Source organism: Pteropus vampyrus, unplaced genomic scaffold (genome assembly GCF_000151845.1).
Source record: "Pteropus vampyrus isolate Shadow unplaced genomic scaffold, Pvam_2.0 Scaffold142, whole genome shotgun sequence".
Taxonomy (NCBI): domain Eukaryota; kingdom Metazoa; phylum Chordata; class Mammalia; order Chiroptera; family Pteropodidae; genus Pteropus; species Pteropus vampyrus.
Window position 1 is genome coordinate 428,578 of NW_011888923.1, and position 14,036 is coordinate 442,613.

At 58.8% G+C, this 14,036-nt stretch overlaps 1 protein-coding gene across 7 annotated transcripts in view; it reads left to right on the forward strand.

The window, feature by feature from the left end:
* The window catches only part of RERE (arginine-glutamic acid dipeptide repeats), a 366,623-nt gene extending 353,671 nt beyond the window's left edge, over window positions 1-12,952 (forward strand). For all 7 annotated transcript variants that reach the window (XM_011368442.2, XM_011368444.2, XM_011368443.2 and 4 more), the window contains 11 exons: window positions 426-588; window positions 1,423-1,515; window positions 2,007-2,206; window positions 3,430-3,591; window positions 4,022-4,135; window positions 4,404-5,713; window positions 5,800-6,016; window positions 6,778-7,498; window positions 9,202-9,348; window positions 9,830-10,010; window positions 10,321-12,952. In XM_011368442.2, the coding sequence (XP_011366744.1) occupies window positions 426-588; window positions 1,423-1,515; window positions 2,007-2,206; window positions 3,430-3,591; window positions 4,022-4,135; window positions 4,404-5,713; window positions 5,800-6,016; window positions 6,778-7,498; window positions 9,202-9,348; window positions 9,830-10,010; window positions 10,321-10,354 (3,342 nt within the window). In that variant the 3' untranslated portion in view covers window positions 10,355-12,952. The remainder of the gene's footprint in view (window positions 1-425; window positions 589-1,422; window positions 1,516-2,006; window positions 2,207-3,429; window positions 3,592-4,021; window positions 4,136-4,403; window positions 5,714-5,799; window positions 6,017-6,777; window positions 7,499-9,201; window positions 9,349-9,829; window positions 10,011-10,320) is intronic.
* Window positions 12,953-14,036: the final 1,084 nt, after the last annotated feature.

Genomic DNA, 14,036 nt, shown 5'->3' on the forward strand with positions numbered 1-14,036 from the left:
TATCTGTCCAGGCATTTCCTTATCACATTCATGTGATTTTGGTGGAATGCTGTGAGGAACACATCCTTCGTGCATGAGCGCGCGCGCGCGCACACACACACACGCACACGCACACACACACGCACACACACACACACCCCCACCCCAGAGGGTGAGGATTTTCCTTTCTGTCCACTGTTTATTAATGTACCTCTAGTGCTAACACAGTAGGCACCCAGCAAATAGCTGTTGAATGAATGTATGTTCTTGCTGCCTAGAGGTCGTGCCCGCTGGGCTGAGGCGGCAGGCCCCTCACGACTCCAGGAGCAGACTGTTCTCGGTCCTGGTCTCCGGCACAGCTTCTGCACCCGACAGAAGGGCGTGTGGCGTGGAAAAGCCAAACCCCTGTAGACACTTCCCTCACAGCCAGCCCTTCTTTCTTGCAGGGGGAGCTGATCACCTTCTATTACTACTGGAAGAAAACCCCTGAAGCCGCCAGCTCCCGGGCCCACCGCAGGCACCGCAGGCAGGCCGTGTTCAGAAGGATCAAGACCCGCACTGCGTCCACGCCCGTCAGCACGCCTTCCCGACCCCCGTCCAGTGAATTCTGTAAGTGGGTGACTTTTCACTGCAGCCACGCATCGTGTCCCAGTTCTGGGTCTGCACTCACAGGCTGGTCACAGTACAGCCTGGAGCTGATGACCCAGAGAACGTGTGCACACGCTCACAAAAGCCTGTGACTTGGGGGATTTGGTAGGGAGGGTTTTATAAATTATTCATACATTTAAATTCTTATAAGAAACTCAACATCATTTCATTTTTTTACAGAAAGGTAAGCCTTGGCCTTAAGTGTGTTTTGGAACTTCAGGAGGTTTCCCACTCGGTAGATGGTGTACTGATTGCGTTTTCCTCGCACTTGTATTGTGTCTCCTTTTTCCTCCTGCTTTACCAAGATTCTCTTCTTGGTCCTGGTGTGACGTGCGACATGACAATGAAGCCCACACCTCGTTAACCCCTAAAAACTAGCATGCAGCAGGAGTGCCTTCGGGTTCTGTCCTGGCCCAGGGGGTCACTTCTGTGGCATATGTACGTAAGAAGTAATCTAGTGATCCAGGGCTGGCAGTTCCTCAGCATGCCCGGATGTGTCAGGAGGGTGTCAAGGGTCCTCTTCCCCTAGTTCACACCCACCAGTTATGGGTGTCAGTGCCTTCCGCCCCAGATCCAGGCATGACATGAGCTCCAGATGCCTAACAGGGCAGGCCTCTGCACACCCCCTTTCACACGCAGTTGGACATCTTGAGGAATTCGCTGTCCCACCTTGGCCTTCTGGGCCACTCTCACTGGTGGCTCAGAGCCTGGGGCAGGCCAGAGGGTACAAGTGGTCCCAGTCTTTGCTGAGGATCATGGTCTCTCCCACCTCCATTGTGTGCCCACCATGCCCAGTGGACCTGAGTTCAGCCAGCGAGGATGACTTTGACAGTGAGGACAGCGAGCAGGAACTGAAGGGGTACGCCTGCCGCCACTGCTTCACCACCAGTAAGTGGGGCTTGGGCGGGGGCGGGGGGGGAGCGTTCACTGGAGCAGGCCAGGCTCAGGCACTTCCAGGCTGTGAACATTTCATGCATCGAATTGGAGGCCTGCCAGGGCCATAATTGATTTGACATTTGTGCTATGCTTCAGAGTTACTCAAGACTCAAGTTAAAAATCTTATTTTGCTTCACTCCCCTGGTCAGCAGCCAGTAGAGTGCTGATCAGTGGGTAGGACAGACTTGCTTGCGATTGAGGTGGGGTGCCTGTCCCCTGAGAGCCTGCTGCCAGCGCCTCCCGGGTTGCACGAGATCAGGCGGGGCGGTCAGCAGTCCCTGGGACGGAGCGGGGTGGCACCGGCACCTGCGCTGAGTGTCAGCCGTCTGTCTGCGTCCAGGGCTGTGGGGTTGGCTGAGCCCCCAAAAGGGTTCACCTGCTCAGAGATCTCCAAGGACACTGGTGTTTGAAGTCGCCACCCCTGCCCCTCTTCCCTCACACAGCCTCCAAGGACTGGCACCACGGGGCCCGAGAGAACATCCTGCTCTGCACAGACTGCCGCATCCACTTCAAGAAGTACGGGGAGCTCCCCCCCATCGAGAAGCCTGTGGACCCCCCACCATTCATGTTCAAACCTGTCAAAGAGGAAGAGGATGGGCTCAGTGGGAAACATAGCATGAGGACGCGGCGGAGCCGAGGCTCGGTGAGTCCTCACTGCCGGGCCAGCCGAGGCCCAGGCACCCTGACCACAGCTCCGGGTACCAGGGAGTCGGAGGCTGTGCCCGCCAGAGGAGGGTGAGAAGGGGATCCGGTTTAGGAGGGGCAGACCTGGAGGTGAGATGGTTCTCCCAGAGGTGTTAGGTGGCTTTGCCTCTGGGGCTGGGATGCCCTGTTCTCTCCCACCCTCTCCCTTGGGGAGTTGGTGGGGTGCGCTTGTCTCAGTTTCTGCCTCAGTGCAGTTCCCCACGTCCCTTAGACCTTCTTTCCTCTGGCCTCTGGGCTGTCACCTGTAGCGTGGCATCTCTCTGCTCTGCAAAACTTGCAGGCTTTTTTTTTTTTTTTTTTTTTTTTTAAACATTTGATCCCATCCTGGAAACTTTCAGGTACATTTTTCACTCACTTCATAGCCTCTTCCTTCCTTAGAGACTGTTTCCTGCCTTGGAAGCTTGGTGGGGACCTTTGGGAGCGAGGGTTTTCTCAGATCAGGATATCGCCAGGGTCTTCCCTGTGGCACCAGCCTCTCCAGTGGCCCTTTTAAGCAGCTGGGTGGCCCCATCCACCTTCCTCTGACCCTAGCATCCTGACTGCCCTGCCGCTGCTCCTGGCTCAGGTGCAAATGGACGGGCGTGAATCATTGTACCCTCCTCTCTTCCGAGCCCCTCTGGCTTTGCAGAAGCATGCTGAGGCAGTTTTAGGAGCTACGTTATTTGACAGCTCGTGTCTTTGGGTCACTCCCCATCCTGTCACACGAAATCAAGTGTTTGTTTTATCTCAGTTGGGTTGGGAGAGTGGGCAGTTACATGGAATAAACAGAAGGCGTGAGGTGACTTAAAGCTGGCTTTGTGTGTACGTGTCATTCCGGAGACTGAGAGCAGAGTAGGCCACCCTCACTGACTCCTGCCCCTCAAAAAGCCTCGCTCGTTTCCAGCACACGTCATCCAGGTAGTCCTTGGACGTGAGTGCTTTGGGTTTAAGCTGAGGATTGCTCTGTTCTGTGTCAACCTACCCATTCACTCCCTCCTTTTGCTCCACGTTGACTCATGCAGTGAGGGACACCCAGGGGTACCTAATATTTGCCAAGGGCTGGGATTTGCTGCAAGGTTGGTGGCAGCATCTGCTCTTGATGCTCCTGCGTGTGTGCTGGGCTCAGGTGGCCCATGTGGGAACTGGGGTCCAGTCTCACCAGCCTCCGGTTTGGGTGGGCAGATGTCTACACTGCGCAGTGGTCGAAAGAAGCAGCCAGCCAGCCCTGATGGTCGCACCTCGCCCATCAACGAAGACATCCGCTCCAGCGGCCGCAACTCGCCCAGCGCTGCCAGCACCTCCAGCAACGACAGTAAAGCAGAGACAGTGAAGAAGTCGGCCAAGGTGAGGCAATGGGGAGTGGGTGCTGGGGCTGCTCAGCCCCACCCTCCCTTTACACCCGGGTGGCTGGAATTGGTGTCATGGGGCTCAGACATGGGGCTGCAGGTCATTTGTGGAGCCTTCCTGGGCTCAGCATTGCCCGGGCCGGGCTGCTGACTAGGGCCTGAAGAACGGGCTTCATCTTAGCTCCTCGCACTCACCTTTGGGGACTCCTGAGGCCCCAGAGGCAGGTCTCTCCTTCCAAAGCCAAGTTACTCCCATCTCAGATACTTCTTTCCTGGCCTTGACTGGCCCCTTCCAAAACTTTCTTGCTTCTGGAGATAGAGCTCAGAATGTGGGAGCAAGGTGTCAGCCCCCAGTCATTGTGACCTCCCTGAGGCTGATGGGACCCCCTCCCTTGGCCTGATCCTCCCCGTGCCCTTTCCCACTGCAGAAGGTGAAGGAGGAAGCCTCATCCCCTCTGAAGAGCACCAAGCGCCAGCGGGAGAAGGTGGCCTCCGACACAGAGGAGGCTGACAGGACCAGCTCCAAGAAGACGAAGACCCAGGTGAGTTTGCAGCTGAGCCTTACGAACTACAGCTGACAGCTGATGCCCCTTGAGAAGTCCCCCCAGCAGATTTTTCCCCGGGGTGGTGGCAGTGCCCTCTCTCCCAGGCAGGGGGCGAGAGTGGCTGCCAGACTGGCGTGGTCAAGGTAGGACCTCTGGGCCTCAGGGCCACGCCTGCTGCCCCGTCTGCACGTGCCGGGTGCTGGCCACGTAGGGCAGGAAAAAGTCTGCTCCACTCCAGCTCCCGCCCTCCTTTCTCTGGCCCCAGGAGATCAGCCGGCCCAACTCGCCGTCCGAAGGCGAGGGAGAGAGTTCTGACAGCCGCAGTGTCAACGATGAGGGCAGCAGTGACCCCAAAGACATCGACCAGGACAATCGCAGTACATCCCCCAGCATCCCCAGCCCTCAGGACAACGAGAGTGACTCGGACTCCTCCGCCCAGCAGCAGATGCTGCAGGCCCAGCCCCCAGCCTTGCAGGCTCCCGGCGGGGCTGCTCCAGCTCCCTCGGCCCCACCAGGAGCCCCCCAGCTTCCCACACCAGGGCCCACGCCCTCTGTCACTGCGGTCCCTCCACAGGGCTCCCCCTCGGCCTCCCAGCCCCCCAGCCAGGCTCCAACGGCTCCAGCTCCTCACGCCCATACCCAGCAGGCGCCCGCCCTGCACCCACAGCGGCTGCCCTCCCCACACCCCCCGCTGCAGCCTCTGACTGGGCCGGCTGGCCAGGCCTCCATCCCGCCTCATGCCCAGCCCCCACTGCACGGCCAGGGCACCCCCGGCCCACACAGCCTGCCAGCCGGGCCCCTGCTGCCACACCCCGGCCCCCCTCAGCCCTTTGGCCTCCCTCCCCAGGCCTCCCAGGCAGCAGCTCACCCTCACACCTCCCTGCAGCCCCCAACTTCTCAGTCATTGCAGCCCCAGCAGCCCCCACGGGAGCAGCCTCTGCCACCAGCACCCTTGGCCATGCCACATATCAAGCCTCCACCCACCACTCCCATCCCCCAGCTGCCAGCGCCCCAGGCCCACAAGCACCCCCCGCACCTCGCGGGGCCCTCGCCCTTCTCCATGAACGCCAACCTCCCACCCCCTCCAGCACTGAAGCCTCTGAGCTCCCTGTCCACACACCACCCACCCTCGGCCCACCCGCCACCCCTGCAGCTCATGCCTCAGAGCCAGCCCCTGCCCTCCTCCCCTGCCCAGCCCCCTGTGCTGACCCAGAGCCTGCCCCCTGTTGCTGCCCCCCACCCCCCCGCAGGCCTCCACCAGGTGCCCCCTCAGCCCCCGTTCACCCAGCATCCCTTTGTCCCTGGGGGTCCTCCCCCTATCACCCCTCCAACCTGCCCCTCCACCTCCACCCCGCCTGCGGGACCTGGCCCGTCAGCCCAGCCACCCTGCCCTGCCGCTGTCTCCTCGGGGGGCAGCACGCCCGGTGGGGTGGCCTGCCCGCTCCCCGCTGTCCAGATCAAGGAGGAGGCTCTGGACGATGCCGAGGAGCCCGAGAGTCCCCCTCCCCCGCCGAGAAGCCCGTCCCCTGAGCCCACGGTGGTGGACACCCCCAGCCATGCCAGCCAGTCGGCCAGGTATTATTGGTCACGGGATCCGGGCGGGGTTCAGGGCAAGCCTCGGCCTCAGCAGGGGCCCCGGCAAGGGATGTGGTGTTTTTTAGGTTCTACAAACACCTGGACCGGGGTTATAACTCGTGTGCGCGGGCAGACCTGTACTTCATGCCTCTGGCGGGGTCCAAACTGGCCAAGAAGAGAGAGGAGGCCGTTGAGAAGGCCAAACGGGAGGCCGAGCAGAAGGCGCGCGAGGAGCGGGAGCGGGAAAGAGAGAAGGAGAAGGAGAAGGAGAAGGAGCGTGAGCGCGAGGCAGAGCGCGCGGCTGTGAGTGCCCCGCCACGGCCCCCTCACGGCCCCCTCACGGCCCCGCCGCGGCCCAGTCACGGTCCCCTCACAGCCCAGTCACGGGCGGGGGGCGGGGAGGGAGGATGGCCATGCCAGCGGGGACACTGGGCCGCCCTGCTCTGCGTAACGTCGGGCTCGCTTTCACAGCAGCTGGAGAACCAGGTGTGGTTTGAACTCCAGCCCCAGGCTTTTCTGAGCGAGCTGCTCGTCCCTGAGCTGCTGTGCAGCCCTGGCGCCTGCCAGAGCCAGCCCTGCGCCTCCCCCATCCCCAGTGCTGGCCAGGCGACCCCTCCTTTAACCCCAGCGGGTCTAGGCTGGTTCACAGCAGGCCTGGGGACTTCTGTCTCTCAGTTAGTTGGAAGGAACTAAAAATCTAAAAGGGAGGAGAGCTAGGGGCTAGGGGCATTAATCAGCTGCATCGGACCCCTCGGGTGGCTTTGCCTTGTGGCACTCGTCGTTGGGTCACCCAAGTGTCTGCCTCTGCAGTAGGGGTCACTTTCTACACGTACTCCCCGTGCAGTGTCTTTGTCACACGAACCCATCTAGGGCGCATAGGGGACTCTGGCACGGCAGGGTCTAGACCATGTTTCCAGGCCACGGCTGGGGGCTAGCCTTGGTGTTGGCGGAGGGACCTAGTTGGGCAGGGTGACAGCAGGGCAGAGCTCACCGCTGCAGATTGCACACCAGCTCAGACTTCTGGGACGCTGGCACCCCCCTCATACCTTCCTTTCCCTCAGCAGAAAGCGTCCAGCTCAGCCCACGAAGGGCGCCTCAGCGACCCCCAGCTTGGCGGTCCCGGCCACATGCGGCCATCCTTCGAGCCACCGCCGACCACCATCGCCGCGGTGCCCCCGTACATCGGGCCCGACACGCCCGCCCTCCGGACTCTGAGCGAGTATGCGCGGCCCCACGTCATGTCGCCCACCAACCGCAACCACCCCTTCTACATGCCCCTCAACCCTGCCGACCCCCTGCTGGCCTACCACATGCCCGGCCTCTACAACGTGGACCCCGCCATCCGCGAGCGGGAGCTCCGGGAGCGCGAGATCCGCGAGCGCGAGATCCGCGAGCGAGAGCTGCGGGAGAGGATGAAGCCGGGCTTCGAGGTGAAGCCCCCGGAGCTGGACCCCCTGCACCCCGCCACCAACCCCATGGAGCACTTCGCCCGGCACAGCGCCCTCACCATCCCCCCCGCTGCGGGGCCCCACCCTTTCGCCTCTTTCCACCCGGGCCTGAACCCCTTGGAGCGGGAGAGACTCGCCCTGGCGGGCCCCCAGCTGCGGCCTGAGATGGGCTACCCCGACAGACTGGCGGCTGAGCGGATCCACGCCGAGCGCATGGCGTCGCTGACCAGCGACCCTCTGGCCCGGCTGCAGATGTTCAACGTGACCCCACACCACCATCAGCACTCCCACATCCACTCACACCTCCACCTGCACCAGCAGGACCCTCTCCACCAAGGTGGGTGCCCGGGCTGGCTCCAGGGGCCCTTGAGGGCCAGAGCTGGAGATTTTCCTGCTCCAGACGGGTCCCGATGCCTGGCAGGTCTCAGATGACTCGGCATCCACTGAGGAGTCATGTCACTTTGTTCTCAGACAGCCTTTGTCTGCTCAGCCCCTCAGCTCTCCAGAGCTGCAGTTCCCAGAAAGCCGTGTCACTCTGGGGTCTTCTGCTTTCCGCCCCTGGCTAAAGCTTCGGTTCTTGGTCCCGTGCGTGGAGTGGCCCAGGGAGGAAGCGAAGCCGCCTGTGCTCCCTGTGCAGGCTATAGGGCAGGGGGCAGGGCCTGAGGGGCCCGGTGGAGGCACCCAGGACACCCAGGGAGACTGGAGGTTGTCATCAAGCAAGACCTTAAAGGACCAGTCTTTCTGCCCTCTTGGGGGATGGGCTTGGGCTTCTGGCTCGCCTGGCCAGGGCTGCCGAGTCCTGCTCGCTCCGGCAAGAGCCCCTTCCTGGAGGCCTGCTGACGGGCCAGCTGTAGGTGCAGGCCGGCCTGAGGCAGAGCCGGCGTGGCCAGGGCCCTGCTCCCTCCGAAGCTCCACAGACCAGGCCAGTAGAGTCAGGGGTTCTGGCCCTGCGCCCTGGGGCCGGAGGGAGAGAAGGCGGCACCCGGCTTCCATGTCCCCAGCCCTGACACGGGAGGCCTGGAATCTCCAGGCAGATGGTCCCAAGGAAGCCAAGGAGCTGTCACATTGACTCCATGGTCTTGACTCCTAGAAATCTCATACCACCCAGTGCAGGCCTTTTAAGCCCCAGTGTAACTGGTAGATGTGCCTTAGTGCCGTAAGAGGACAGTCATTTGCTCATTCCTTTCTAGAACATTCACTTGACAAATGTTTACTGAGCACTTGCGAAATGCCAGGTGCAGTTGTAGGTGCTGTGACACCCCATCTACTTCTCCCTTCTGAATCTGGGAGGCAGGCAGGCTGTAAACGTGATGAGGGTTGCGAAAAGCAATCGGTGTTCTGGAGAACTAAGTGAGGAGCTGGGGAGATGCTTTGGTTAGAAAGAGGGAAGGCCAGGAAGGCGACTTCTGAGCAAAGGCTTGAAGGAGGTGAAAGGCGAGTCGATGGGAGCCTGGGTAGAGAGCCTCTCCCGGCGGACGAAGGGGGAGCAGTGCAAAGGGCCTGAGGCGAGAGTGCTGACTCAGAGGACCCCGGCAGGTGACCTGCCGAAGGGTGGGGGGTGGAGAGTGGGGGCACCTGCCGCCTTCAGAGCAGTGCTGAGCCATCCAGCCCCTGCTGGCCTCTGGGCTATGCCAGCGAAGGGCCAGGGAGGCAGCCTTGGGAGGGGCGCTTGTCTAGCTGCCGGCCCAGACCAGGAACGCTGGCCGGGGCAGGATGGAGTGGCTGTGGGCGCCCTGTGGCGCAGCGGGCCAGGTGAGCTCTGCGGATCCAAGAGCCTCAAAAGGATGAGGTGGAGGAGGCTGCTGCAGTGTCGCCCAGGGGGTGGGTGGAGGGAATAAGTCACACTCTTCATTTCTCCACTACAAGTGTGTGTGGAAATGGGGTGGAGTGTAGTGACTTTAGATCAGGATTATTGGTGGCCCTGGTGACCAGGAGCCTGCTGTGGTGAGGAGGAAGTCACCAGTAGTCTCAGCCAAGAAGGGCAAACGGTATGAGAGCCCCAGAGCCCACCTCTATCTCGACTTCTGCCCCTGTCTTCAGGCTCAGCAGGCCCAGTTCACCCGCTGGTTGACCCACTGACTGCTGGCCCTCATCTGGCTCGCTTCCCTTATCCCCCCGGCACTCTGCCCAACCCTCTGCTGGGACAGCCCCCCCACGAGCACGAGATGCTTCGTCATCCCGTTTTCGGTAAGAAAGCACACCTGGGGCAGGAGGGGTCCGGTGTGAGCGCTGGGTTAGTGGTCTGGTCTCATGTCCTGTTCACTCATTCATGTCTTCAACAAATACCTCCTGTGTGTCAGGAATCCCCGTGGGAGTAAAGTACAGTTACAAGCCCCTGTCCATAGAGCTGGGGGTGGGAGTATAAATGTGTAACAAGAACCTGGACAGGAGCGGTGGGTGATGAAGGAGTAACAGGCTCCTGATTCAGATTGAGGGCTTCAGAGGAACTAGGCCGAGGCCCGAAGCTGGAGGCAGAGGCGGGGGCCCCCGGCAGGGGAAGGAGGGATAAGACGTGGGGCTGTCTCTGCCCTGGGAGCTCTGCTGTGAAGGTCCCTCCTGGGTAAGCAGCCTCCTGCCCCTTTCCCGCGAGGCCCTCTCCTGACCTTGGCAGACCTTGGCCTGGCTGCTCCCCTGGCTTTTCTGTAGAGGAGACTTTTGTGTTTGGCAGGCACACCCTACCCCCGAGACCTGCCTGGGGCCATCCCACCCCCCATGTCAGCCGCCCACCAGCTGCAAGCTATGCATGCCCAGTCGGCTGAGCTGCAGAGACTGGCCATGGAGCAGCAGTGGCTACATGGACACCCCCACATGCATGGTGGCCACCTACCAAGTCAGGAAGATTATTACAGGTGAGGTGGGCAGGGGTGGGCGGGCGAGTTGGCCGGGCGCAGGTTCCCACCTGCCCCAGCCTAATGGCTGCCCTTCCTGGCTGTGCCCACGTGCTCCTCCCTCGTCAGCAAGTACCAGGCTTCTCCCTTGGCTCCATTGGGCCCTGTCCTGTGGCCCTAGAGGGGACCCCAGGGAGCTGGGGTCCTGGTGGGATGGAGGGGAGGACAGGGCCAGCTGTGTGGGAGGCCGCTTGGGGCATTCAGACCCTAAACTGCATGCCCATTTCCTGCCCAGGGCTGATGGCTGAATATTTTTTATTTTTCTTTCCAGTCGACTGAAGAAAGAAGGTGACAAGCAGTTATAAGTTATTTATTTGTTAATGCTGGCTGTGGAATCCCCAATTCTTGGGGGGAGAAACAGGACTTTTTACATACAATAGGAGCTACAAAAGCAAAAAGAATATCTTCTAAAGATTTCTTTATATATTTAAAAACCCCACAACTAAAAATGTATCAGCATAATAGTGTTTGTTTGTAGAGAGGATTCCTTGAGACTGGTTTGGGTCTCCCTGCATGACAGTCCCCCAGAAACTTAGCAAGTCCTGGACTGGACTGAACATTCAGAAAACTTCCCTGCAATCTTGGGGTTCGGCTTTAGTTTTCTTTTCCTTTCTCGACTTCTCAGTAGGTGCTAGAATCCAGTTCACACCCTTCACTGTGCGCGCAGACACACTCAGTCACGTGTGCTCCAAAACCCACAAGGTTTGCGGATAGGTGGCAGATGAGTTTGGAATCCAAGAGCTATAATTTTTAAAGAATCTTTTATTTTAATACATTGTAGGAAATCTTCATAATTTGGGAAGGTTCTGCAGCATGGCTTTTTACGTCTGTAAATAATTTTAGAACAGCCTTTTTTTTTCTTCCACAAACTACTATTCTGATCTATTTTTTCCAGCCATGTCACTAATTGTGAATTCCTATCAGCTATTGACAGAATACAGAGTTGATTTTTTAATAAAAAGTTATATATAATTATCCCTTTAATTAAAGGGAACAGATGGGCGTCACTAATTACAAACGGGCAAAAGCTTGGGACTCGGTTTGGTCGCAGCAGCGAGCAGAGCATCCAGGGGTTTGCAGGGACGATGTTACAAACTGTTTCTTTGTTTTGCTGCTTTGATTTCCACTTCTGTCTGTTCCTCGCTTGTGCTTTGCCAGTGGCGCACATCCGTTAGGGCGAACCTACGTCATTCTGCACCAGGAGTGCAAGAGTTAAGTGTCCACCCGTAGCTGTCTCTGCGGGGTAGAAAGCACATTTTCTTCGTGTCTGATTGTAGGTTTCCTTGTAGGTTTCTATGCACACACATTTGGTCGTTCTGGATGAATTGCCTTTCTTGATACTCTGACAATTACATAAACATTCTAGAAAATTCAAAGAAACGGTTCCCCACAAATAGCACATGTGCTTGCCGAAGGGATCTGTTAGGGATCTGCTTTTCTGTGCGTGTTGTCGTCGGGGTCTCTGGTGGTGAGGCCAGGCCCTCTTGCCACAGCCCGAGGCTGCTTTTGGGTTAGGGAGACCCTGGAGTTGGCACGGTCGTGGGTGGTAGCCTGTGTGTCTACCCCAGGAGCATGGTGACCCACATCGGGCTGGGGAGCCACTCAGGTCCCATTCTTCATCCTGAAGGGGGACAGGAGTCGCAGCCACACTCGTGGCTTGGGGAGACAGGCTTCCCCGAGGGGGCGCCACCCTGGGGGCCCCATCTGCCACACGTGCCAACCGAGCGTGCTGCCACGATGTGGCCTTTTCTATTCCTCTCAGACTCTGGAGGGGTTTCTGCCATACGTGGTAGCCATATCCAAGAATTGTCCAGATGAGAAGAGGTCACTTCCATGGGTCACTGGACATGAAGTGTGTCCAGGACCCACGCCACATCGGGGTAAGGAGAGAGGCTGGCGCTTTAACCCAGAAGCCAGCGACTGTGAGCTCAGATTCGGGTGCCGGCTCCGAACCTGCATTGGGCCTGTTTCCATTGCTGTTAAAACCAGATTTGGGTTCTGCTGGGACAGTACAGGATTGTTTGGTCTGTTGAAAATGTTGGTAGTTTTTTTTCTTCTCTTTTTTTTTTTTTTTTTTTTTCATTCCATTTCTGCCTTAAATTTAGCTCCTTACAGGGGAGACAAGCTCACACTCGTGGCTGCATTGGCAGGGGGCATTTGTCTCCTCTGGGGGCGGTGACATGTCATCAGGGCCGCCCCCGTCCTGCCGGGCGCCCCGTGCCTCTGTGTGCTGGACTCCGGGCGGCTGGCGCTGCGCAGCCCGCTGCCCCCCGACTCCTGCCCCGGCGCTGCACCTTCCCCCCATCTTCTCTTTTCCTCCTGGTAGAGCACAGCGCCTGCCATTCAGTTGAACCTTCTTTATCTCCTCTCCGTCATCCATTTTTCCAAAGAAGAGAGGGAACGAAGGACTTGGAAGTCTGTATGGAAAATTGTCTGAAGGTTGTTTTCCTGTTAGAGTTTGGTTCCCCCACATCCCAAGGTGAAGCACTGAGATTTCTTCCACTTAAACCCACCACCTGAAGCCCTCGCCTGGCCAGCTGCGGCTCAGGAGGCCCCGACCTTCAGGCGTCTCCGGAGCCCAGCCCCTCGGTTTCCTTTCGGATTGTCCCTCCTTTTGTTCGAAGTTCGGTTTTGCTTTCCCGTGTTTTGTGTGTGTCTCGTTCAGTGTCGTCAAGGCCGAGCTTCACGCCTCGCTGCAGCAGCAGAGCGGAGTGTGCGTTCTGATCTGCTACGTTTATATATATCTTGAAGCTAAATGTATATATGAGTAGTTTGCCATGAGATAACACAGTGTAAACAGTAGACACCCAGAAATCGTGACTTCTGTGTTCTCTCCATTTGAGTATTTTGTAATTTTTTGGAAATATTTGTGGACATAAATAAAACCAAGCTACACTACAACAGCTGGGTGCTGACCAGTGGAGTGTGTCTCATTCCTGGGGGGTGGGGGGCAGCGGGAAGGGTCTGGGGTTCTCTGCTGTTGTCGGCACACTGTTTACCTTTCAGAGCAGCTTCTGGAAATGTCCATGTCATGGAAGGGTCCCTCTAATACGCTTGCTCTTGGGGACGCTCCAACCTGTCGGCTTGAGTTGACCTGCTACAGGCTCTCCATGTGGCAGAATGGGCTCAGGGGCAAGGGATGGGGTGACAGCGGGACCGGAAGCACCCTTTCTTCCCAGATCCCTTTCTCCCCCTGCCATGCGCACCACACCTCTGCTTAGGAGAGGTCTGAGCCACCCGTTAGTACAGTGGCCTCCGACTCCTGGCCACTCCTGCCTTGTCCCTTTTCTGTCCCTGAGGCCACCAGTGCCCCCACCCCACCCTCAGCTAGTGTTGGCCTCCAGGTCGAGGAGATATCCTGCCCTTTGTGGGGGGAGGAGGGGTCTTAGCCACCCAGGGTGCAGCAGGTGGCCTGTGGGGTGTGGGCGTGGCCTAGGGGGCAGCGGTCGTCAGAATGGATCCAGGCTGTGGTTTCAGAGACCTTCAAGCGCGTCTTCCTGAACCTTCACGCTGCCTGGAAATCCACGTGGTCATCTTGTCATCTGGGATGTGGCCGTGCGTTTCCAGATGTTGGGGGAGACCGAGCAGGAGCAAGGCAGAGACATTGATAAACTGCCCTCGGTGCGGGCGGGGTGTGCCTCTGGCGAAGGCAAAGGCTCGCCCCCATGAGGGACTTAAGCAGCTGGGCCCCGAGGGGTGTGCATGCCTGGTGGCCCAAGAGACACCTGTCTTCGGACAGCAGGATTCCTGCCTAGCTCGCTGAGGGGGAGGGGGAACGAAGTGAGGCCTGAGGACCAGCTGTGGGAGGAACACGGGACTGCCACCCTGGGTCACGGATACAAGGACACTGGGGCGGCCGAGGGTGCAGAGGAAACGGTGAGAAGCTGGAACCCAGGTGCATGCTGATTATAAAACCAATTTCCAACGGGAGTGAATTTAGGAAATGCACATTTCAAAAAGGTTAAGTGACAAGACCTAAGTGAGTGC